The sequence below is a fragment of the Macrosteles quadrilineatus genome, unplaced genomic scaffold (genome assembly GCF_028750875.1).
Source record: "Macrosteles quadrilineatus isolate MER2022 unplaced genomic scaffold, UCM_ALF_1.0 Scaffold_8__2_contigs__length_117827958, whole genome shotgun sequence".
In the NCBI taxonomy this organism is placed as follows: Eukaryota; Metazoa; Arthropoda; class Insecta; order Hemiptera; family Cicadellidae; genus Macrosteles; species Macrosteles quadrilineatus.
Window position 1 is genome coordinate 48778231 of NW_026542601.1, and position 23994 is coordinate 48802224.

The 23994-nt window shown below is 34.3% G+C and overlaps 2 protein-coding genes across 2 annotated transcripts in view; both read left to right on the forward strand.

The window, feature by feature from the left end:
* The first annotated feature begins 8714 nt into the window (after positions 1-8714).
* On the forward strand, positions 8715-10460 carry LOC129000365 (uncharacterized protein K02A2.6-like). The gene is made up of 2 exons (XM_054427329.1): positions 8715-8971; positions 9047-10460. The coding sequence occupies exons 1-2, from the start codon at positions 8715-8717 to the stop codon at positions 10458-10460; spliced, it is 1671 nt and encodes a 556-aa protein (XP_054283304.1).
* Positions 10461-15831: 5371 nt separating this feature from the next.
* LOC128999457 (E3 ubiquitin-protein ligase Su(dx)-like) overlaps positions 15832-23994 on the forward strand; it is a 47168-nt gene continuing 39005 nt past the window's right edge. Inside the window, exons 1-5 of the mRNA XM_054425992.1 lie at positions 15832-15960; positions 18519-18639; positions 19519-19660; positions 21024-21162; positions 22154-22292. Coding sequence (XP_054281967.1) covers positions 18588-18639; positions 19519-19660; positions 21024-21162; positions 22154-22292 — 472 coding nt within the window. The 5' untranslated portion in view covers positions 15832-15960; positions 18519-18587. The remainder of the gene's footprint in view (positions 15961-18518; positions 18640-19518; positions 19661-21023; positions 21163-22153; positions 22293-23994) is intronic.

Genomic DNA, 23994 nt, shown 5'->3' on the forward strand with positions numbered 1-23994 from the left:
TGTAAAATTCTCGGGAATTTAAAATCAAGGAAACATTCCCACTATTCCCAGGGAATATTGCCGGCAATATTCCCAAAATTCATAAATTCCCAGGAATTTATGATTAACTAGCAAGGTAGGTTTATAAACTGTTTAAGAGGTAAAAGCCGTAATTATATGGTTAAATCAATCTCAAAAACTGAAATATATTTTAGTTCAAAATTGTAATTGAAATAAATAACTGGTAATTTATCATTTTATAAGCTAAATTAATAGGTCATTGTGGTAGTTGTATGATTAAACAAAACTCTAAACACTCTTATGTTAAAAAAAATATTATAATTGATTTAATACTCAAATCAGAAAAATAACCTAGTAAATACCCAGTAGATAAAAATAAAAAAAATAATAAAACTGTTAATTTAACATATTAAATTAAGACTACGTATTATAAACCAAAAGGTTTTATGGGCCCTTCAACCCTTAAAAACTGCATCACCGCATTGAGAGAAATAATTTGCTATTGGATCGATCCATCTCACACTATTGATGCTGCACCCTAATATGAGAGGCAGTTTGCTTGTCCCTATCGAGCTACTTGATGCCATAGGTTTTGTTTGTGATTGTGCTCAGCAGTTGCATTTAGAAAGTCAAGCGTAAGGCTTATTCTCAAGAAAGTTTCTTTGGGGAGGTATAGAGGATGAGGATAAAATTATCAGGCGGAATACGGAATATATAATTATACAGAAAGCAAAGATATCATATAAGTGTTATTCATATCATATAAGTGTAATGTAAAAAATATAATTTAAAAATATATATATTTAATATATATTGTTATGATTATGTTTGACCAAAGGATGTTTGTTTAAACATGAGTTCTAAAAAATATATTTTGTTTATAAATACCTCAAGTTTTTGATGATAGTTCTAAGAATTAAAATCCATTGAGTTTCATAAATTCTAATTTGTGTATACAGGAAATTAATGCATGGAATGACAACTCTTAGATTAAAATGTATGAATATACTTAGGTGACATAGTTTTAAGGCTCTTTAACTTTAAATAAGTTAATGTTAAAAACGTTCAAATCTATACAATTTTCATAAATTCCAATAATTTTGGAATCTTTCCGGTTTTGAGCCAAAGAAATATTCCTGGCAATATTTCCATTTCATAAGTTCCCTCCCACTGGGAATATTCCCGGCCCACATCACTAGCTGCAAATTTGAGTTCAAAATAACATCTGGGTAAAAAATGGCAACACTTTAAAGATTCAAAATGGCAGATTCTAGAAATTCTAGAATGGCTGTCATTTTTTACTCGGTCATCCGTTTGAGGTCGGGTTTGCGGTTCTGTACTCTAAAGACCTTTTATTTGGTATGCATATCAACCTATGCTTACGTTAGGGATTTTCTTCTGACTTCTAGCGGGTCGTCCCCCTGAGGAAGTAGCGGATCACTGAATATGTGATAAAATAGATTTTTATGTCCAGTAACTCTGTGAAACTTTTGTAGCTTTATTTGAAATATTTCAAAAAATATTCAACCGACCCGGGACTTTTTGGACACCTGGTATAGTTTGAAACAAGTTTTGTATTAGGAAGTGATGGAATAAGTTAAATATTTAAATTTGTTCTAATATTTCTTGATTTTGATTGGTCGATATCGACTTACGGTATACCTGGAAAAAGTATAATATAGTCTGGAAAAGTCAGGGAATTTTATTTTCTAAATTTAGTACCAACCCTGTATTTAATTATTTAGTTTTCATTGACATAATTGAATTCTTTGTAAACTAGGGTAATTCCTCATTCTCTTTAAGTGTGAATGTAGCCATTGTCCATAATTTTGGTTGCATAATTTGCCTTTGTATTATTTATCTGTTGATTCTATATTATACTCAAGTTTAGTTTATACGCAACATTTGGTGCTATTAAAAGTAAGTACTGTAATAACAATCACACAGTATTTAAATTATTCAGATTTTGGCTGTGCTGTTTAAGATAGTGTTAATTTTCTTTTCCTACAGTTACCTAACAATGTACATGTTCTCTCACTGATTTGAGAAAGCAAAGTGGCCAATTCGCTCATCAGTGAGACAATTTTAACATTGTCTCACTCTAATTACTTTGTCTCACTCCAGATTTGCAACGTGACGGCACGAAATAGTGAGCGCGTAACATGCAGGCAACGTCGTATGCGCGCGAAATACGTTGGCAGCACTGGCTGTAAATCAGCTGGTCAGCTGTTGTACTGTTGTTTTTGTCACTTCACATTAAATGTTATATTAAAAGTTCACTTCTGTGTAAAAATAGGTTATGTTTCTTCACAAATTTATTTGTTTTATGGTAACTGTAGGAAAAGTATAATGTGCAACTTGAGTTCAAAGTACAATTGCCTCACTCGAGAAACCATTCCTCACTCGCCTACGGCTCGTGAGTAAGGATTTCTCTCAAGTGAGTCAATTGCTCACTTTTCTCACTAGTTGCACAAATAACTATTTATACACTTTATTTTTTTATTTTCTATAAACAGGGTGTTTTTCATAAATCTATACTCATACTGTAATTGAAATTATTGTAGAGCTGCGTTTACACGAGGCCAGTAGGGCAGGCAGGTTACTTGCCTTTAATGTATTTCAAATTACCTAAGGCAAGTGGCCTGCCCGCCAAATAGCTGTGTGTGAACGTGGCTAAAGGTAGTTTTTTAAGATAAAGCATTTTAATTCAAATAAATCTAGTTTTAATTATTGACTTTTTTACTTTGTTTATCATTATTAAATTAAGACATATGCAGCATTATGCTTTATTGCATTTAACAATTTTTCATGACAAATAGGTTATATTCTGCATTCATATATTTTATTGTTAAAAGACAAATTTAGGTACAAACAAATAACATATCATTATAGTTAAGTTTGTTACAGTACGTATTTAATTGTTTTCTAGTTTTAAGGATTTTAATAAAAAGCCAATGTTAACAAAAATAAATCTAGTTTTATTCACATTTTAACAATGTTAAAAGTTGTTCAAGATACAGGTTTTTACTTTTAACTAGATAACCCGTTGCTCGAAATCGAGCAAAACTGAAACTTGTATTAAAAAAATAAACAAAAAACATAAACAGCAAGACCTTAATCAAAGAGTCACTCTAAAAAAATTTATATTTATTATAGAAAAATTATATTTATTATATTTATATTTAAAAAAATTATATTTATTATAGAAATATAAAAATATTATAATGTTAAAAATATAAAAGTAATCTACAATATTTAAATTTACATTTACTCTCATACTGCTTTGGTTATCTCTTATGTATAGTAGGCGGGTGCACTCTATGAGCACGTAGATGTCAACCACAAAGTGAGCTTTTGACCTAATGTGTAGCTCAATTCCTCTCTTGACGCCAACCATCGCTACTCTTATTCTAGCATTGTTAAATTATTTCTTTGATGTGTTCTGTTTTAGGCGTGTTTAAGTTAGGGGCCCCAACCCAAGTCTCCGGTTGGGAACATAAGAGGGTAAGCAAGTGGATCTAACGACAGATCTAGAATGGATTCGCGTTTAACATTATTAGTGTTGGAAAAAACTATACGATTTATTTGGCCAGGTGGGGCTTTGTTTTCAGCTTTAAAAACTGCTGCGACATCTACACAGGTAGCGCCATTGTAGTGAGGGAAGACACTTCTTCTGTCTCTTATTATGTACATAAGCATCTCACTTGACTCCTCGGAGCTCTCGTCCCTACATAATGTCTGCCACAGTCTTCAAAGATTTGCAAATGGGTTGGTATTGTGACCCTATTTCCCGCATATTTTTTCATTGCATTTTTTGTTTGAATTGTGCTTAATTCTCCTTTGGTTCTAGTGACATTCTCGTACTTACTTATATATCTGTGCGTATTCAGGATCATCGCCTTCTTGAGGAATTAGAGGACCCACTCGGTGGTAAAACGTGTCCCGGATCTTAAAATTATAGATCCCCTGTGGAACTTTCTCATCTTAATGAGTTTCGGAGCTGACCATGGTAAAGGCAGAACTGAATTGACAAACTTTATCCAAATAATTTCTGGATATAAGTCTCACTGTCCTTTTTTTTCAGATTTGGAGTTTCTAATAAGAACCTAAATGTAAGGTGAATTGCACAAATGAGGTAAACGAACCTTTCATTTATGGCAACAAAGAGTAAAAACTTAACTGTCTCGGTCAGTCTTTTCTTGCTTAAAAATATGTAAGCCACTACAATTTTAACATTTAACGTTCATTTGTCCGAGATTGGACTATCACAACGGTGGTACTACCACTATGTACCCAACAAATGTTCAATTGAGAGGTTGATGCAAGCGGTCATGTTTGCGTTCCCTCCAGCCATTCACAGTTCTTCGTCGTACTGGCGGCATTTGATTTTAAATTGAAATGAAATAAGAAAGTTAACCAAACAACAGAAAACACTATAAAATGTGTCGCTCGTAAAATAAATAAATAAACTGATATTGCAATCAATGGAGTTGTCGGAGACAGCCCACCACACGCCTTGCCCACCACCAACATACACCCGAGGTGGTGGATTTTTATTTTTTTATTTTGGAAAATCTGAAATAACTGAAATGTTAGTTTTTTGTTGTAAAATGGGGTAGAAGGGAGGCTTGCCTAATTTTACAACTAAAAATCAGTCATATTTCAATTAGTTTTAAGTCAATCCTTTTTGGACTTGGATGCTCACGTCTTGGTGCCGGTGGCCGGTGCGGTGGGGCACACGGGGGGGAAACATAGAGTCCGCGTTCGCCACTAGAACCGCTAAGTTGATAAATTTAAATTAAGTTAATTTTATAATTTTTAGTTATAAAATTAACTTTTTAATTATAAAATTAACTTTTTAATTATAAAATTAAACCGTCATAACCTAACCTAACCAACCAAACTTGCTGATAATATTAAAAATATATAAGATAAAAATGAAATGAATGTTTACTTATAATTTTAGCGAATTTCCCTATAGGGAAGTAGCTATTACCATAGATAAAACATACTCCTTGAGGAGTATGTTTTATCTATGCTATCACCGTAGGTGGCACGGTAAGACCTAGGCCCGGGACCGATTAACTTTTTCATTTTGATGTCCCCAGAGGTCAAAAACACCATTCGTTCAAATTTTTATATATGTATATATATATATATATATACGTCCGTGAACGCGATAACTTGAGTAATTTTTGTCCGATTTTGATGAAATTTGGTTCTAAGGTGTAAAGCAGGATAAACTTTAATCAGCTCGCGAACCAGCATGATCGAAACATGGGAACGGGGTTTTACGGGTGGTTTTATGGGGTAAAAAATGGTTTTTCTAATTTTTGACCCTCAAAACACAAAATTTCCCAATTTCTCTCTAGACCTTTTTAAAGAGCTAAAAAAAAAAGCAATTTAGTATATCAAAGTGTTTTTGCACTGTTATTAATAACGGAGAAGATTCAAAAAATTATAAATTTAAAATTCCAATGTTATTCTTATTGAGAATATTGTAAAATTTTGTAGTTTGCTTGTTTATGGATATATTTTGATAAAACTTGGCAAATTATTTATTTTACTAAGCTATTACTGTAGTATTTTCTAAAAAACCCCACAGTAGTTTCCTTGAAGCAGCAAACCTAGGTACTCGTTAAACCTAATGTTATTTAAATAGATTTAATTAAAAATCAATTCAGAGAAATGAAAATTCGCTTAGTCGGCAGGTTTGCTGCGGCGGGGGTATTTAATTATAAAATCAATTTTAAAATTTAGTATTATAAATTTAAACTGTCATAACCTAACCTAACCAACCAAACTTGCTGATAATATAAAATACCCCCGCCGCAGCAAACCTGCCGTCTAAGCGAATTTCCATTTGGCTGAATTGATTTTCAATTGATCTATTTAAATAACATTAGGTTTAACGAGTACCTAGGTTTGCTGCTACAAGGAATCTAATAAAGTGTGTGTTTTGAGTAAAATAATCATTGCTTAGTAAAAAATGCATATATTTGCCAAGTTAGTGTTATTATCAAGAAATAAGTCCATATGTTTTATTTATAACATCTGTCAGATGACTGTTTATATTATTATGTTTTGTTTACTTTTTGGTTTAGTCTGATTTGTGAGTTCAATAAATTCAGTTGTGTTAATTATGTTTTAATTTACTAAACTGGCGACGAGGATAATTGGATAATGGATCTCAATAAGCCTGATCGTTTTGACCCCCATACAAATCCTGCAAGTGTCGCACAGCGTTGGGGTACATGGATTAAGCAATTTGAGAGGTATGCTTTAGCTGCAGACATTACCAGTGATGTAAGGAAAACTGCACTAGTACTTAATCTAGCTGGTGAGGAAGTGGCTTACATTTTTGACAGTTTACCACAACCTAATGAAATAACGTACAAAAATGTTATAAAACTATTAACTGACTATTTCGCTCCTACCAAAAATGTCCTTTTTGAAATATTTAATTTTAGGAAGTGTCATCAAGCAGAATCAGAGTCGTTTAACTCTTTCTATTCTCGACTAAGAACATTAGCTGTGAACTGTGAATTCAAAGACTTGGATAGGGAATTAATTATGCAAATTTTGATTGGATCTAGAAGTGATGAGTTAAGGAATAAAATTTTGAAAGAACCTACTATTAAACTTCAGGATGTTGTTATTGCAGCTAAGTCAAATGAATTATTTCAAACTCAAAGTAAGGAACTTTCTTTCAGTAGCTCAAGTTTTGCTAATGCACATAAAATTGACCATTCAAACAAAAAAATTTGTTGCATTTAACAACAATCCAGCTCACTCTGTTACACCTAATGTTTGTCTTGGTTGTGGACTAAGACATTTTAGAAGGGATTTGTCCCCATCTTCAGACTACTTGTAATATTTGTAAGAAAATAAGGCATCTAGCACGAGTTTGTAAAGGAGGGAAACCACGCCCCAAAGAATATTTTAGCCAAAAACACGGATCAAAGGGACAGCGGGCTCATGAAGTTTTGTCAGAGGAAACCAATTATGAACAAGAAGAAACGTTTCCACCTCAATCTAATAACGAAACAACTCAATACGTCCAGGAAGTTAACTGCACTAAAGTACCGGAACTGTATACAACTGTCAACATAAATAATCACAAAGTTCTAATGGAAGTTGATACTGGTGCAGGTGTTTCTATCATAGGAGGAGAACTATGGAATACAATTTCTCATAAAAACTGTAAACTGCAACCTTCTCCTTGGAAACTCAAGGATTACAGTGGTAAACCTGTAAGTGTTTTAGGTCAGACTAATGTTTATGTGAAATACGGTAAGTTCAATGGTTTCCTTCCGTTAGTCATAACTGAAGGTAATAGAAATAGTTTATTGGGGCGTAATTGGCTAAAAAGTCTTAACATTGAAGTAAACGGAGTACTTTCAATCAACTGTCATGAATCTGAAGTTCTTAGTAAAGCTCAGCTGGATGTTCAACATCTGAAAAGTGAATTTTCCGATGTATTTTCAAATTCTTTAGGGTGCTATAAAGGACCTCCAATCGAACTGAAAATTGACCAGAATTATAACCCAATTCACTTAAGAGCGCGCCCTTTACCTTATGCATTGCAGGCCCCAGTAGAAGAAGAGCTGAATAAGTTAGTTAATCAGGGAGTGTTAGAACCTGTTCAGGTATCGGATTGGGCCACACCAATTGTTGTTTCCGTAAAAAGCAATGGTAAAATACGAATTTGCGGTGATTATAAGGCAACGTTAAACAAAGCTATCCAAGATCATCTGTACCCTATTCCACCAATCTCTCAGCTCTTAGCAAACTTAAACCAAGGGAAATATTTTGCTAAGTTGGATTTAGCCCAAGCTTATCAACAACTGGTTGTTGACGAGAAGTCGGCACTAGCTCAGACACTAATTACACACAAGGGTGCTTTTAAACCAAAAAGACTACAATTCGGTATTAGCTCAGCTCCATCTATATTTCAACATTTTATTGAGGGTTTGCTTTCGGGCTTGGACAATGTAATGCCTTACTTTGATGATATTTTGGTTAAAGCAGGAACAATACACGAATTGATTACCACATTAAGACAAGTATTCACTCGTTTTAGAGATGCAGGGATTACACTCCAAAGCGAAAAGTGTTCTTTGTTATCTACATCAGTTGACTTCTTGGGATTTGTTGTGAGCTCTGACGGAATTCGTCCTAACCCGGACAAAGTCAAATCCATTCAAGATGCTCCTGAGCCGACTAACAAGGAACAACTGCAGGCATTTTTAGGTTTACTTAATTTCTATCACTGTTTTTTACCCAACAAAGCCAATGTTGCAGAACCTTTACATCGCTTATTGGACAAAAATGTTAAATGGCGGTGGGAGGAAAAACATAAACTTGCTTTCAATGCTTCAAAGAAGCTCCTTTCTTCCGATAGTATACTGGCTCATTACAATCCCTCCAGCCATCTTATACTAACTTGTGATGCATCTCCTTATGGTATTGGTTGTGTGCTTAGTCAGGTTCGAGGGGAAAAGGAAGTTCCAATTGCGTTTTATTCCAGGACAATGAGTCAGTCAGAACGAAGATATGCTCAAGTAGATAGGGAAGCACTTTCCATCATTGGAGGGGTTAAAAAATTCCACAATTACTTATATGGGAGGCATTTTGAAATTAGAACAGCTCATAAGCCACTTCTGGGTCTTTTCACTGTGGATAAACAAACACCAAACACACTGTCACCTCGAATGATTCGCTGGAGTATCCTTTTAAATGGATATGACTTTGATCTTGTATACAAACCGGGGATTTCTATTCCGAATGCTGATGGTTTGAGCCGTCTTCCATGTTCCTCCAATGTTGTTGATCAAGAGATAAAGGAAGTCTTGAATGACGTGCTATACATTGAATCCGATGAGGTTAAACCAATCACCGCTAATATAATAGCAAAAGAAACAGAAAAGGATCCACTTCTATCTAAAGTACTATTATGGACTCAACGTGGTTGGCCAACTCATAACTCAGATCTCAACCTTACGCCTTTCATTTCTCGTCAAAATTCAATTTCTCAATACAAACAATGTTTACTTTGGGGAACTAGGGTGATCATTCCATCCACTCTCAGGCAACAAGCTCTGAAGCTTCTACACATGGGACATGAGGGCATTGTTCGAACAAAGGCGTTGGCTCGAAGCTATTTCTGGTGGCCAAAACTTGATCAAGACATAGAAAACATAGTGAATTCTTGTCAAGCATGTCAACAAAGTCGTCACAACCCTCCAAGAGCAACAGTTCTTCCCTGGGAGAAAACGAAACAACCCTGGTCTCGTCTCCACATAGATTTCGCTGGGCCCTTCCAAAACAAGTTGTTTTTTATTGTTGTCGATTCTTTCAGCAAATGGTTAGAAGTAGTTTTGGTGCCTTCTACAGATTCAAGATCAACTATAAAGGTCCTCAGAAGCCTTTTCGCAACACATGGTGTTCCAGACACAATAGTATCTGATAACGGGTCGGCTTTCACTTCACAAGAATTTCGATCGTTTAATGAAAGCAATGGCATCCGCCACGTCGTGGTTGCACCATACCATCCGTCATCGAATGGTCAGGCAGAAAGGATGGTCCAAACGACAAAAAATTCTTTGCGACGAATACTTCAAGGAGATTGGCAAAAAAGATTGGCTCAGTTCCTAATATCATCTCATATAACGCCAAATTGTTCTACTAATATGTCACCGAGTGAACTGCTGTTCGGAAGGCGTATTAGAACCATCTTAGACAGAGTTCACCCAGATTATTCTTCAAGTGACAAAGAAGAGAAATTCTTGGATAAAGAGCTTCACGATTACCAACAGTCACCTCAGAGGAAATTTAAAGAAAATGACTCCGTATTTGCAAGAAACTATAATCAGCGAGGACCAAAGTGGATTCCTGCTAAAGTCACTAGAATACCCGGGCCCCTGAGCTACCATTTGATAACAAAAGAAGGCATTGAAATACGACGTCATATTGACCAATTGAGACCTCGCTCAGAAACATCAAAAGCATATACTAACTCACACTTGGATAATCCTGAATCTCCAGTAAACCCACCATTCCACCCACTACTCCAGAATCCTATTCAAATGAGAACACCAGAAGCACATCATATCACTCCAGTGCAACCACCATCAATGGTTCGCAATCCTATTATGATGAGAACACCAGACATACAACCAATGCGACCATCAGTGATGCAACAATCTCACAATTCCTTTAGTGGTATAGAAGTTTCAATTAACCCTCATCAAGAAGATGCTGGTTTCAACGTTTCTGGTTTAATTCAAGACTCCACTAGCATGAGCACGAGTCCACAACCTGTTCGGTCACGTGTCTCTAGATCAAACTCCCAAAACACTTCAATGAGCATGAGTCCTCGACCTGTTCGTATCCGTCGACCACCGGCATATCTGAAGGACTACCTAACGGGGGGAGGAGTGTTATGTATCAAGAAATAAGTCCATATGTTTTATTTATAACATCTGTCAGATGACTGTTTATATTATTATGTTTTGTTTACTTTTTAGTTTAGTCTGATTTGTGAGTTCAATAAATTCAGTTGTGTTAATTATGTTTTAATTTACTAAAGTTAGATCAAAAGATATCCATAAACAAGCAAACTACAACATTTTACAATATTCTCCATAAGAATAACATGGGAATTTTAAATTTACCATTTTTTTAGTTTTCTCCGTAACCAATAACCGTACAATAACACTTTGATATACTGAATTGTTTGTTTTTTTTTAAGCTCTTTAAGAAGGTTTAGAGAAAAATTGGGAAATTTTGTGTTTTGAGTGTCAAAAGTGAGAAAAACCAATTTTTACTCCATAAAACCCTGTTCCCATGGTCCGATCATGCTGGATCCGAACTCATTCAATTTTATCCCACCTTACACCTTCAAACCAAATTTCATCAAAATCGGATTAAAATTACTCAAGTTATCGTGTTCACGGACACACACATAAATCTATAAATAATTGAAAACATTATACAAAAATTAGTACCCTTTCAAATTCATTTTTAATTAATAAACGACATGTTTCGACACTTAGTTCATAGTCATGTTTACATTTAGAAATACAATAACAAAAATAATGAAAGGAATAAATAGTCATATGTTAAGTTAACTTAGAATTTAGAGGAGAATCATACTTAAAATCATACTTAATATAAATCTATATATATATATATATATAAATTTGAACGAATGGTGTTTTTTGCCTCTGGGGCCATCAAAATGAAAAAGTAAATCGGTCCCGGGCCTAAGTCTTACCATGAGACCTACGGTAATAGCTACTTCCCTATAGGGAAATTCGCTAAAAGATATAAGATAAAAATCAAATAAAGTAAAATCTTTGACAAGATTAGTGTCCCCAACGGGTTTCGAACTCGAGACCTGCTGAACACTAGTCCGATGCGCTATCACATCGTCTCGTTACGGTAATCGTGTTGCCTCAAGAGAAGACATTAGCCACCATGGATATGACGTCACCACACCTTTAGCCATCGTCCCTCGCGTATGCCCATTCCGTGACCCGGTGCCACCCTAACAATAACAATAAAACAAATACATACTAATTTGAGAGTTACAATCAGCAGGTGATCTTTTGTTTGCAATCTGAGTGACGTAAGAATATGACGGAATAGCACCACCTATGTATTTTCCTTCCACCATGATAACAATCAAATCAAAAAAATATATACTTACTGTTACTAGAAGTCATACCCGTCCTTTGTACGGGGTTGGCATATAAGTATAAAATGATTATTCCAGTTATACTCAAGCTTTGCGTTTGCAATGGGGGAGGACACAGTTTGATAAAATTTGTTTCTTTAAATTTACAGTATACTATAGTATGGCACAATAGTCCTAATGTTCTACTACTTCACCTAAACAATTGATAAAAACAAATTATAAAAAATTGCTAAATATCACTAATTATTCATGAAATAAAGAAATAAACATAACTGTATACAATCCTACTTTGACAGTTCTCATCGCTTATTAGAGTTTTTTGCTGCTTCTCAGTTCAAATTAGCTGTTTTCATAAATGCAAAAAAATAATAGTGCTGCACCCTTTTGGTAAATATTATAACTTTTTAACGCTTTTGCAAATCATAGAAATATAAATGAATACCCCCGCCGCAGCAAACCTGCAGACTAAGCGAATTTCCATTTGACTGATTGGATTTACACTGAAATGTCTACTTAAAAATATAACATTTATTCCAGATTTAAATAGAACTAGTTTAACAAGTACTTAGGTTTGCTGCATCAGGGAGGGTAAAACTGTTTTTTGTCAAATGTGAATAGTTAGTAAGAAATAAAAACATTTTTCAAATTTGATCAAAATATGTTCACAAACAAGCAAAAACTACAACAGTTTACTTATTCTCCATAAGAATAACATGGGAATTTTAAATTTACAATTTTTTGGAATTTTCTCTGTAACCATTAGGCGCATAGTAACGCTTCAATATACTAAATTATTTGTTTTTTTAAGCTCTACAAAATGGTTTGGAAAGAAATTGCTAAATTTGATGTTTTTTGGGTCAAAAATGGGAAAAACCTTTTTTTACCCCATAAAACCCTCCGTAAACCCCCGTTCCCATGGTCCGATCATGCTTGATCGCGAACTCGTTCGAATAAACGTACGTTTACACGTTTATACCAAATTTCGTCAAAATCGGATCATTTTTGCTCGAGTTATCGTGCTGACGGACACATATATATATATATAAATATATATATATATATGAATTTGAACGGATGGTGTTTTTGGCCTCTAGGGACCTCAAAACGAAGAAAAAAAATCGTTCCCGCGTCCAGGTCTTACCATGAGTACTACGGTAATAGCTTATTCCCTATATGGGAAATTCGCTAATACTCATAAGGTTAACATCGGGAACTACAGAGCCACTGGGGTGGAGCCCGAAAGGATTTTTGAGATAAGAATATGCCTATATGTTAACCGGGAATTTGAGCTATCATCATGCCAAATTTCAGCCCAATCCATTCAGTGGTTAATGCGTAATTGAACTTCAAACAAACAAACAAAGTTCACATTTATAATATTAGTAAGTAAATATGGTAATACAATCAGGCGATTTTTTGTTTGTAATCTGGGTGACGTCAGCATATGACGGCAATAGCAGCACATCTAACCCAAACCTATGTATGTTCCTTCCACCATGGGTGCCACCCCTATGAGATTTAAAGGTAAACTTAAGCAATACTGATCTTGTTAATTTCTCAATTGCTCACAATGTTCCAGCTCTTGCATTGCATTTGAAGAAAAATATGACTCTGGATGGTCGATTTTTGTAAATTTCTTGGTATATTTTTTGACAAGCATTTTACATGGGGCAAACACATTGATCATGTTGCTGCTAAGGTGAAAATTTCTGGAAGAGTGGAATTTCTCTTTTAAGAAGGCTGTCAGACTACTTGGACAGTGAAATTTTAAGGGCTGTTTATTTCGGAGTGGTACATCCATATTTAGCTTATGGACTTGTCTTTTATGGGGAGGTTATTTTCGTTCATATTCCAAAAGAATGTTTGTGTTACAGAAGAGAGCTACGTTTAATTGCAAAAATTAGCCCGAATACTCCAAGTCAAGTTATTTTGATTTCACATAGTATTAGTATGACTTTGTACGCTATGTATACATGGCGGAAGGAAACATTTTCCTTCTATTAGTTATTAACACTATTTAGTTAAATTTAGCAGTTGTTCTGTTAATTTGGTTTATTGTAGGACAAATACATGACCATGACACTTGACAGGGTAATGATTTTTTCAGAGTGTAGAGAAATTTCCAGAGAACAGAAAACAGCCCTTATGTCAAGGGAGCTATATTTTCCATAAGTTCATATCGACCTATCAGTCTACTTCCAATAACATCCAAATTGTTTGAGAGGCTCTTCTTGAATCGTCTACTTGAAGAAGTAGAGGACAGAAGCTTGATTCCAAATCATCAGTTTGGGTTTCGACGGGAGCATTCCACAGTTGAACAAGTACATAGATTGGTTAATACAATTAAAGAAGACCTTGAGAAAAAGAACTATTGTACAGCTGTCTTTATCGATGTAAGTCAAGCCTTTGACAAAGTTTGGCACACAGGCCTACTTTATAGACTCAAACTGAATCTTCCTCATACATTTTATATGACAATTAAATCATACCTAACCGACAGATATTTCAGAGTTAAATTTGGAGATAGCATTACAAAATTGTACCCAATTCAAGCTGGCGTTCCCCAAGGAAGTGTTCTCGGACCTGTACTATATACTCTGTTTACAGCCGATCTACCTGAAAATGTGAATACTTCTGTGGCCACTTTTGCTGACGATACAGCTATTTTAGCGTCCCATCCTGATCCAGTGGTTGCTTCACTTAATCTTCAAAATTCCCTAGATGACTTAGAAGAATGGTTGCAAACATGGAAAATAAAAGTGAATGAGAGCAAATCTACTCATGTGACCTTCACTACCAGATTAGGTACTTGTCCTCCTGTAACCTTAAATAATGTCCAAATTCCGCAATCCCACGATGTGAAATATCTCGGCATGACGATTGACAAAAGATTAACCTGGAAAACCCATATCTGGAATAAAATAATGTACCTAAATTTAAAATTTAAAAATCTTTCCTGGCTCCTAAATAGTAAATCAAAATTGACCATTGCAAATAAATTATTACTATACAAAGTAATACTGAAGCCAATTTGGACTTATGGAATCCAACTGTGGGGAACGTCCAGTATGTCGAACATAAACATTATCCAACGATTTCAGTCAAAAGTTTTAAGGTTCATTCTGCAAGCCCCGTGGTATGTTAATAACAATATCCTTCACAAGGACAGTGGAATTCCTACGGTTGAAGAGGAAATAACAAAATTTAGTGCAAAATATCTAAAGAAACTTGAAAATCACCCTAATCACCTGGCTCTAAACCTCTTGGACAACAGCACCAGTATATACAGGCTAAAAAGGATTCATGTTTTGGATCTAAGCACACGTTTTGTTTGAACAATTTAATTTTCCCTTGTTTATTTACATATTTATGTTTTCATTGAAATATTTTTAAGTTAGCTCTGTCAATGGACAGAGATTAACTAACGTTTTATTAAAATTTGTTATTGTATTTGCTAAATGTTCTAAAAATGAACAGATTGTAAATAAAATTGTGATAAAAAAAAATATTTTCCATAAATTACCAAAAGTCAATAAAAGAACTGTAAGGTAAAAGTTAAAAATGTTTTTTTTTATTCGTCTAAGATGTCTAGTCTGCCTTGAGGATTTCGATTAAAATAGGTATGTTTATTGTGAGTAGACCATAGATAAAACATACTAGAACTTTAGAGTAGAGCAGATAACAATGTTTAATCTATGGTAGAACGCATGGTTTTGTACTCAAATCTGTATTGTTGCATGACTTGCTTTGTATGATATGTGACTATAACATTGACGATTGCAATGCATGTTTTTCATGTTTAAAGCAAATAATGACATTAATGAGGAGCCACCATACCAACCACCTGCGAGGTGGTGGGATACAAATTTTTCATATAATAAATTTACATGTGCTATACATTTATTTACCTTCGTTTAGTTATAAATTAAACTCTTCCCGTTGCAATGTTAAATTAATAGTAAATTGTTCAGGGTTTACAATCAAACAATCATATTTTCTTACGTATGGACTAATTTATCTTCTTTTCTTTTATCTGCCTGTGGCGTGGGCATATCATCACCGACGTTTAATAATGTAGGGGCTATGATCGTGACGTCAGTTAACGTCACAGCAGCACGAACAGACATACTTCTTTTGACAATATGGCGAATATTTTGTTGAATATTGGGAGTGTTATTTGTCATTTTTTGGAAATGTCACTGTAAATTTTTGTGTTGGTGCTATTCAGAACACTATTTAACCAAGAGTCCTCTTACGAGGTAGGTGATCCTTACTTTTTAAGCACCGCTAATGAAATTAATTTGGGATATAATGGGCGTTCTAGCTCTCTGAGCTTCTTTCAATCCAAATTACGTAAATATTTATTAACTTTACTAAATTTACTTTTCTATGGAAATGTTTAACCTGTCCCTTTAGTCCTTATGTAATTAAGTGTGTAGTCCGTCAAAATCAATAATCTAGGCCTATTTCATGATACAATAAAAAATGCTTTTAGTGTTAAGGCTAGTTATGAGGGGGCAATGACAATTTAATCATGTGATAAACTCTTTAGCCTCAATGGAATTAAATTTGAGTGAAAAACGAAATATCTTTGATGTAAATTGGAAGTTAAAAAACAAACTGACCTATGATTAAATGATGAAATTAAGTTTAGCCTATTTTTTTACTTTGGATTTAAGTTAGGCTAGTCTTGTTATGACATGACCTATGTTGCAACTGTAACTGTATATTAGTTTGTACAATACCAAATGTAAATCCTAAAAATAAAGCTAACTGATGCATGTAAGTTGTACGCTAACAAAATTTTCACAATAGGCCTATGTTTAAAACTCGTAAATCATTTACTTAGGCTAACTTAAATTAGGCCTAACTTAAGTGTAGTGCTTAAGTGTTAAGGCAGTGGCCTTGGTAAAACTCTTACCAGGCTAATCTAATGTATAAGTTTATCGTACTTCTAGACAGGTTAGAAACAAGCCAATAAACCAAATTGATGGACTCTTGTAGCCTTAATAATTCGAACTACTGTAATATAGGCCTAAGGAAAGAATATCACTATGAATTTTAAGCAGTAGATTAGGCTGGGCTTAATTAGCTTAATGCACCTTATGATTGATGTTTTTGTTCTGTTTCTGTGTAAGGTTTAAGTTACCTAAGTGTAATTTCATTGTTTGTTTGTAGGCCTAAACTTATTTACGTACATAAATAAACCATGGCTTTTTCTTTTTTTAACTTGTATATATGTATATATATTGTTTTATACATTGAACTGTTGTACACGTTGTGAAAATTTTTTTTTTTTCTTTTGTGCGTGCATAAGAAATGTTTTATTTATTTTTGACGAGACGCAATCTATCCCTATTTTGGGTAAAAGATGAAGAAGGAGTAAGTAAGTAAGTAAGTAAATACTGTTTAGTCAATAACAAATGCATTAAGCTGAATCATTGTTTGAGTTGAATTGGTGTTAAGTTAGTCCTAATGTTTTCTGTCTTAACATGTCAAGCCATCTTGGCAATCATTCCGTACTATTTTACATCCCCTGAATATAACTTTACATAGACTTGCTTTTACCATTGATAAGTACTTCTAGTACTTTGGGAAAAGATTTAATTTTGATAGGTATGCCTACTTACAGTTTTTTTCATGCTGAATCCAAAAATGTATTTATTTATTCCAACGGGAAACCCATTACATTTATACATTAAACTTACAAAGAAATAACAATAAAAATCAGGCAAGATGTTATACAAATACTACAAATAATCAACAGCAACAGCAGCAACGTATTAATACAATAAGTCTAATAATAAAATAATAATTTATAATAATAACTTATATAATAATAATAATAAAATAGGCCTAATAATAAATAAAATAATAATAATTAATAAAAAAATGCAATCCATTTTGTTGGAGAGATTTCTAAGTGGCTGTAAAACGAATCAATTTGTTCTGAAACGAAATAATCAGCTCTTATTTAGACGTTGGGAAGGTAGGTTGGGTTTTATGCTGATTCATGACTGTATTAAGTGTTTTGAAGTTAGGTTAGATTAGGAGGGTAAACTTTAGGTTATAAAGAACCAACTCATTAATTTATGCTACCTTCAGACTGTTTTTGCACAATTAAAATATAGGCTAGTGGGTGAAACACAATAAAATAAGTTTTACAATATCTAAAATACTTGCACCCAAATTGATTACATCTTGACCCCCAAATTTCTATCTCCCCCCCCCAAACCAGTTTATTGGTGTACCGTACCTAATTAGTTGGTTTCAATTTCATTATATTTAATGAGAGCCACAGAGAACAGACTGATGATCAAATTCTGTAGGCCTTAACACACTTAAGTTAAGTATACTGTAACATCTTACAATGCACAAAGTTCAATGAATGGAATGCTGTCACTATAATTTTAACTTAGGTAACCTTTAAAAATAAGTTAGGCCTACCAACCGTACCTTATAAGTTAAGTTAAATTACCCATAAAACATGATGTTTCAGCATGACTTGTTCAATAGAAGTTTCCTATTTGTTTATTAGGCTTACTTGAGATATAAGTTTGTATATTTCTAATAGACCTTTAGGCTTTTACACTAAGATGTAACTTATTATACTTACCATCCTGTATAACATATAAGCTAACTCATTTGTGTGCTTCCTACTTCAGGTTATTATAATGATTTAAAAGATAAGTTACGTGGTCATGTCTGGCATATTATATTTTTATAATCACATAGCCTACCCTATTTACATTTTGTCCTTAAAAGGACTGATAGGTTATTTAAAATAATTGTTGATTTTTTTTGGCATTGATTTTAGGGCACGTGTAATGCAGAGGTAAAATACTTCTAGCTTGATGTACGTTTTACTCGCAGAACTTTAAGCAACATGGCTGAAGCAGCTACAAATAACTCTGGCTTCTATCAGCTTAGTGTCACAAGTAAGTTTTTGATACGTAAGAAAATTGTAGGTAGTTGACTTTGAAAACAAGGCAGTGAAAAAATATTACCTTGGAACTAACTTTAGTCATTACCATTGACTTTTGGATGGATTGAAGCTGAGGATACAGTTCCGCAGAGAACCTGCGATACATTAGGTTATCAGATCAAATATCGATATAGCCTACAGTATATCAATTTTAATTTTGTTTTATATATATTGCTTCTAAAATAAGCTATTTTTATTCTAAATGTAGGTCTAATTATTAAATAGGCCTAACAATTAGGCTATTGTATGTTAAAAACAATAACTTAATTCAAGTTTAGATTTACTTTACTGAATTTAAACCTAAATTCAGGGCATTTTATGGAAACTGGTTTGAGTCGAGCTTTTTGTCATCACAGAACTTATCTGTGAAGATTTGGAGTTAGAAAATTTCACGATTGCGGAGGACAATAATGATTAAACCGCTGGTGGGAATGATGATGTCTACAAGACTGTAGAATGCTTTGAGGTTTTGCCAAGATTAGGGAAGATGATGATATTTCTGTTCTGTGACCGGAGGACACGATGATGATGTCTTCATCTATAAGATTTCGAGACGATTATGATGTTTTCTTTACCGCTGGAGACAATGTCTACACTACGGCGATAAATTTATTGGAATTATGTTACTAAAACATAAATGGGTACCTACCCACTGATAAATACTGACTCTTTAAGGATATTGCCGTGATCACAGATTGTGCCTTCTTTAATAACAATTCTTACTGCAGTAGATTTAAGTTTTAAAATTCTTGCTCTAAGCAATTTAGATTATTTAAATTCAATAAATTCTACTATAATTTTAATATGTTATTTAAGATTTTGTGTATTTCAGTTGAGTGTGCTCATCTTCGCAATGGTGGAAGTTTCCTAAAGCCCAATCCATATGTGGAGCTGTCAGTGGACGAGAAACCACCACGCAAGACTGAAGTCGTCAAGTGCACTTACCAGCCCAAGTGGAATGAAGAGTTCACTGTGTAAGTTATATTATTTTGCTTAATGAATTGATCTATCTTATAAACTTATACAAAATCTTTTTGCTAGCCTAAAGTGAGGTTTTAATCCTGGAGAACTCACATGTCAGACAAAAAAACAGCAGAGCTAGCACTTTTTCTTTCAACAGAGTTAGATGCTATGGTACCTCAAGTACTTATTACCAGAAACAGAATGCTTTACTTTCCATACTCGCCCTACTTTCATATTCAGTGCAACAAACATTTAGCCTACCTATATAAAAGACTGGGTGATAAGGCCTACTATACTGAATGTTGTAAATTTATTAATAAATTTTAATTGGGTCAAATTCATTGTTTTTCTTAAACTGTACAAACTGGTTTTCAACATTCTAGATTTTAAAATGGTAAACACGTTACAAACACTAACTGTTTTTGTTTTTATTTATGTGAATGCCTTATTTTGTGTTTTCACTGGTTGGTAAAAAATTTTAGTGATTGTGTGGAAAATTATTCTTTTTAGCGAATTTCCCTATAGGGAAGTAGCTATTACCGTAGGTCTCATGGTAACACTTAGGCCCGGGACCGATTTACTTTTTCATTTTGATGTCCCCAGAGGCCAAAAACACCATTCGTTCAAATTTTTATATATGTATATATATATATATGTGTCCGTGAACACGATAACTTGAGTAATTTTTATCCGATTTTGATGAAATTTGGTTTAAAGGTGTAAGGCGGGATAAACTTGAATGAGTTCGCGATCCAGCATGATCCGACCATGGGAACAGGGTTTTAGGGGGGGTTTTATGGGGTAAAAATTGGTTTTTCTCACTTTTGACCCTCAAAACACAAAATTTCCCAATTTTCCTCTAAACCTTCTTAAAGAGCTTAAAAAAACAAACAATTCAGTATATCAAAGTGTTTTTGTACGGTTATTGGTTACGGAGAAAACTAAAAAAATGGTCAATTTAAAATTTCAATGTTATTCTTATGAAGAATATTGTAAAATGTTGTAGTTTGCTTGTTTATGGATATCTTTTGATCAAACTTGGCAAATATATTCATTTTATACTAAGCAATAATTATTTTACTTAAAACACACACTTTATTAGTTACCTTGTAGCAGCAAACCTAGGTACTCGTTAAACCTAATGTTATTTGAATAGATCAATTGAAAATCAATTCAGCCAAATGGAAATTCGCTAAGACGGCAGGTTTGCTGCGGTGGGGGTATTATTGGTAAAAGAGGAATTGTGTAAGCTGAGCAAGTTGTCCAAAGCTACACAATCAAAGTTGACCACACAATCAAGGGGATGAAACATGTTGCCATACAGTAATGTGTAATGTCTAACAGTGATGTTAAAGTGTATGTGATTGTTAACAGGCTGGTCACACCTTACTCCTTTCTCCACTTCCGACTGTTGGATCACAGCACGTTCCGTAGGGATGCGATAGTAGGGGAGAAGCGACTCAGCTTGTACGATGTGCTGGCACACTACAACGGCCGCTGTGAACATCTTGAGGTTAGTTTTGTCACTAAGGTATTGTTAGGTACATTTTAAGGGCAAGCCAAGTGACTGACTCGAACAAGTATATTTGAAAAGGGATAGTGTTCAGCTTTGTTACAGCTAGGGAAATGAATGCCCAGGGCTAATAAATGCACAATGAAAGTTTGAACGTAGGTTTTCAGGTAAGTAAAAAGCCTAACTCCAGACACTAGGTTTATGGGTGGAAATAAAGGAAAAATCAATATTTAAACTTTTCAAAAAATGCTTTGTTTACCAGATACTCACAGTTTTGAATTTTTTACTAAAAAAGTTCTTCTTTAATCTTTATGAAAATTGGCACGTGTATTAAGGTAAAAAATGCCTATTGTGGAAAACAAATCCAACTTGGCTCAATTAAAAATTTTACAATAACGGCCTTTAAAGTTTTCATTTTTCAGTTACATAAAACAAGCAACTCAATCAAAATTTTACACAGTATTATATTTGAAGCTCTTTAAAATCCAAATCCCATGCAAAGGGTACATTAATTGTAAAAATCAGTAACTGTAATAAATAAATAAACTAGTCATGAAATTTCAATGTAAAATTCAAAATGGCAACCATTTTGTTTTATGTACGACATTCCAGATCCTCAAGACACCTAAATTTATATAATCGAAATGGACACTTGCTAGATGAAGAGGTGAACTAGGCCTACATGTACTATGAAATTATGTAGCCTATATGTATTTACGTAGGTATATGTCCCTTTGTCTTGCAAGCGACAACGTTTTGCTACTTATTTGATCACTTATAGTATCTTTAGGATTTTAAACATTATAAACATGAAGAACAAAATGGCCGCTATTTATACCTACTGGACCCTGTATAACACTATAATAACATTAGCTTGCTTTATTACAGGTTACATAGTTACATAGGTTACTACTTTTTTCCTAGTCAATGCAGTCACCTGACAAGCAAATGTTATGACTTTCATTAAACCTCCTGTGTTTATTTTGCTTAGGTGACTCTGGATTTGATGTCCGAGGCCAAGAATGATCAGACCCCGGTTAAGGTGGGTGACCTGATAGTTCTGCTGGACGGTCTAAAAATAGACATGACATCATGTCCACCCCCTCCCCCCCGCCACATCACACCGTTAGGTATGTACGGTACCAAACTTTATTTGCCTTACAATATAAATTGTAAAATTATAAGTTAGAAAGTTCTAATCTAAAAAGCACTGATGAAGTCGTCAATTTTGTAGTGCGCGAACGCTCACTATCATGTAAGAAATTCGAGATTCAACGGCAATGGCGAGGAATTGATTTTGCCAAGATCGCGGCAGTCAATGGGGTATTCACGACTGTGGGACCCAACCGTTAGAACATGTTTACGATTTCACTGTGATTGCAGGAGACATTTATGAATTTACCGTGGCTAATTGTTAAAATTTTTTTCACAATTGTTGGAGATGTACAATTTATTTTGGCTCTGTTGTCGAGTAATGATTTAGAACAGGGTGTCCACCGACCTGGAAAACCGGGAATTATGCTTGAATTTTGTCTTTTACCGGAAATTTCAATTTGCCATGATCGCATATGAAGGTGACATTTCCGTGACCGCGGGAGACAGTGATAATGTCCAAACAGCCGTGGGATTTGTTAGTGATTTTGCAGCAATTGCGCATGACGACGACGACGTTTCTGTGACCGCGGGAGACGATGATGATGTGAAAACTCCAAACAGGGGTGGAATTTTGCTGTGAGTTTGCTGCGATCGCACGCCAACAACGTTTTCATGACGTTTTCGTGACCGCGGGAAACGATGATGATGTCCAAAAACTATTGCTTGACAATGATGACTGCGGGAAATTATTAGAACTAAGCTACGACTCGCGGAAGATGATGATAACTTTTCTGGGATTGCGGGAGACGATTATAATGTTTCTGTTCCCCCGGAAAGATACCAGGATTTTGTCACAATCACGGAAGACAGTGGTGATGTTTCCGTTAGTGAGGGAGATATTCAGGATTTTGCAGTTATCGCTTACTATGTGAAATCGGCTATGTGAAATTTTTGTAATAGGCCTACCTGCATTAATGATTTATGTAGGCCACTTGAAAAACAACCCATAACTCCAAAATTGCATACTATATGAAAGTACATAAAGACAGGGGTTTGTGTAGTAATCCTTACAGAAAATTTTGTAAAATCAGTAATATACAGGGTGAGTTTGAAATGAGATCCCCCCTACTTTTTCCTACATTTCTTAAGATATCAACTCCGAACCAAGTCAGATCATTGTAGAGTAGTAAGTACTTCATTTTGACTGGGTTTAAATTTTTGGCTTCCATCTTGGATCCGCCATATTGGATACAAAGTTATTTTTTCAAATGTAAAGGTAGGGTTGTGACCCACCGTTTCAAACTAAATTTTTATGCTGAATACGATGCTGCAATCCGTTTTTTAAAAATATTGATCTATTCAAAAGTTATGAGAACTTTTTATAACTTTATTTTTAGCCCATTATAACATTGTTCATTTACAAACTAAGGCCATAATCTCAAAATAGTACTAGATAAAGATAAGTGGACACCACCATTCATTGTTGACCTATTTTCACGTGGTGAACGGATGTATTTATTTTCAGCCGCCATCTTGGATCCACCATTTTGAAATGTGATAAATTATTTTAATACCCCCGCTTCAGCAAACCTGCAGACTAAGCGAATTTCCATTAGCCTGATAGGATTCACACTAAAACGCCTCCTTAAAAATATCATATTTATTCCCTATTTAAATAGAATTAGTTTAACGAGTACTTAGGTTTGCTGCCACAGGGAGGGTAAAAAGGTGGTTTTT

Coding starts and splice junctions, on each gene's coding strand:
- LOC129000365 (XM_054427329.1), top strand. CDS start 8,715: ATGATTCGCTGGAGTATCCTTTTAAATGGATATGACTTTGATCTTGTA. Junction 8,972..9,046: donor CTATTATGGACTCAACGTGG/TTGGCCAACTCA, acceptor TCAATACAAACA/ATGTTTACTTTGGGGAACTA.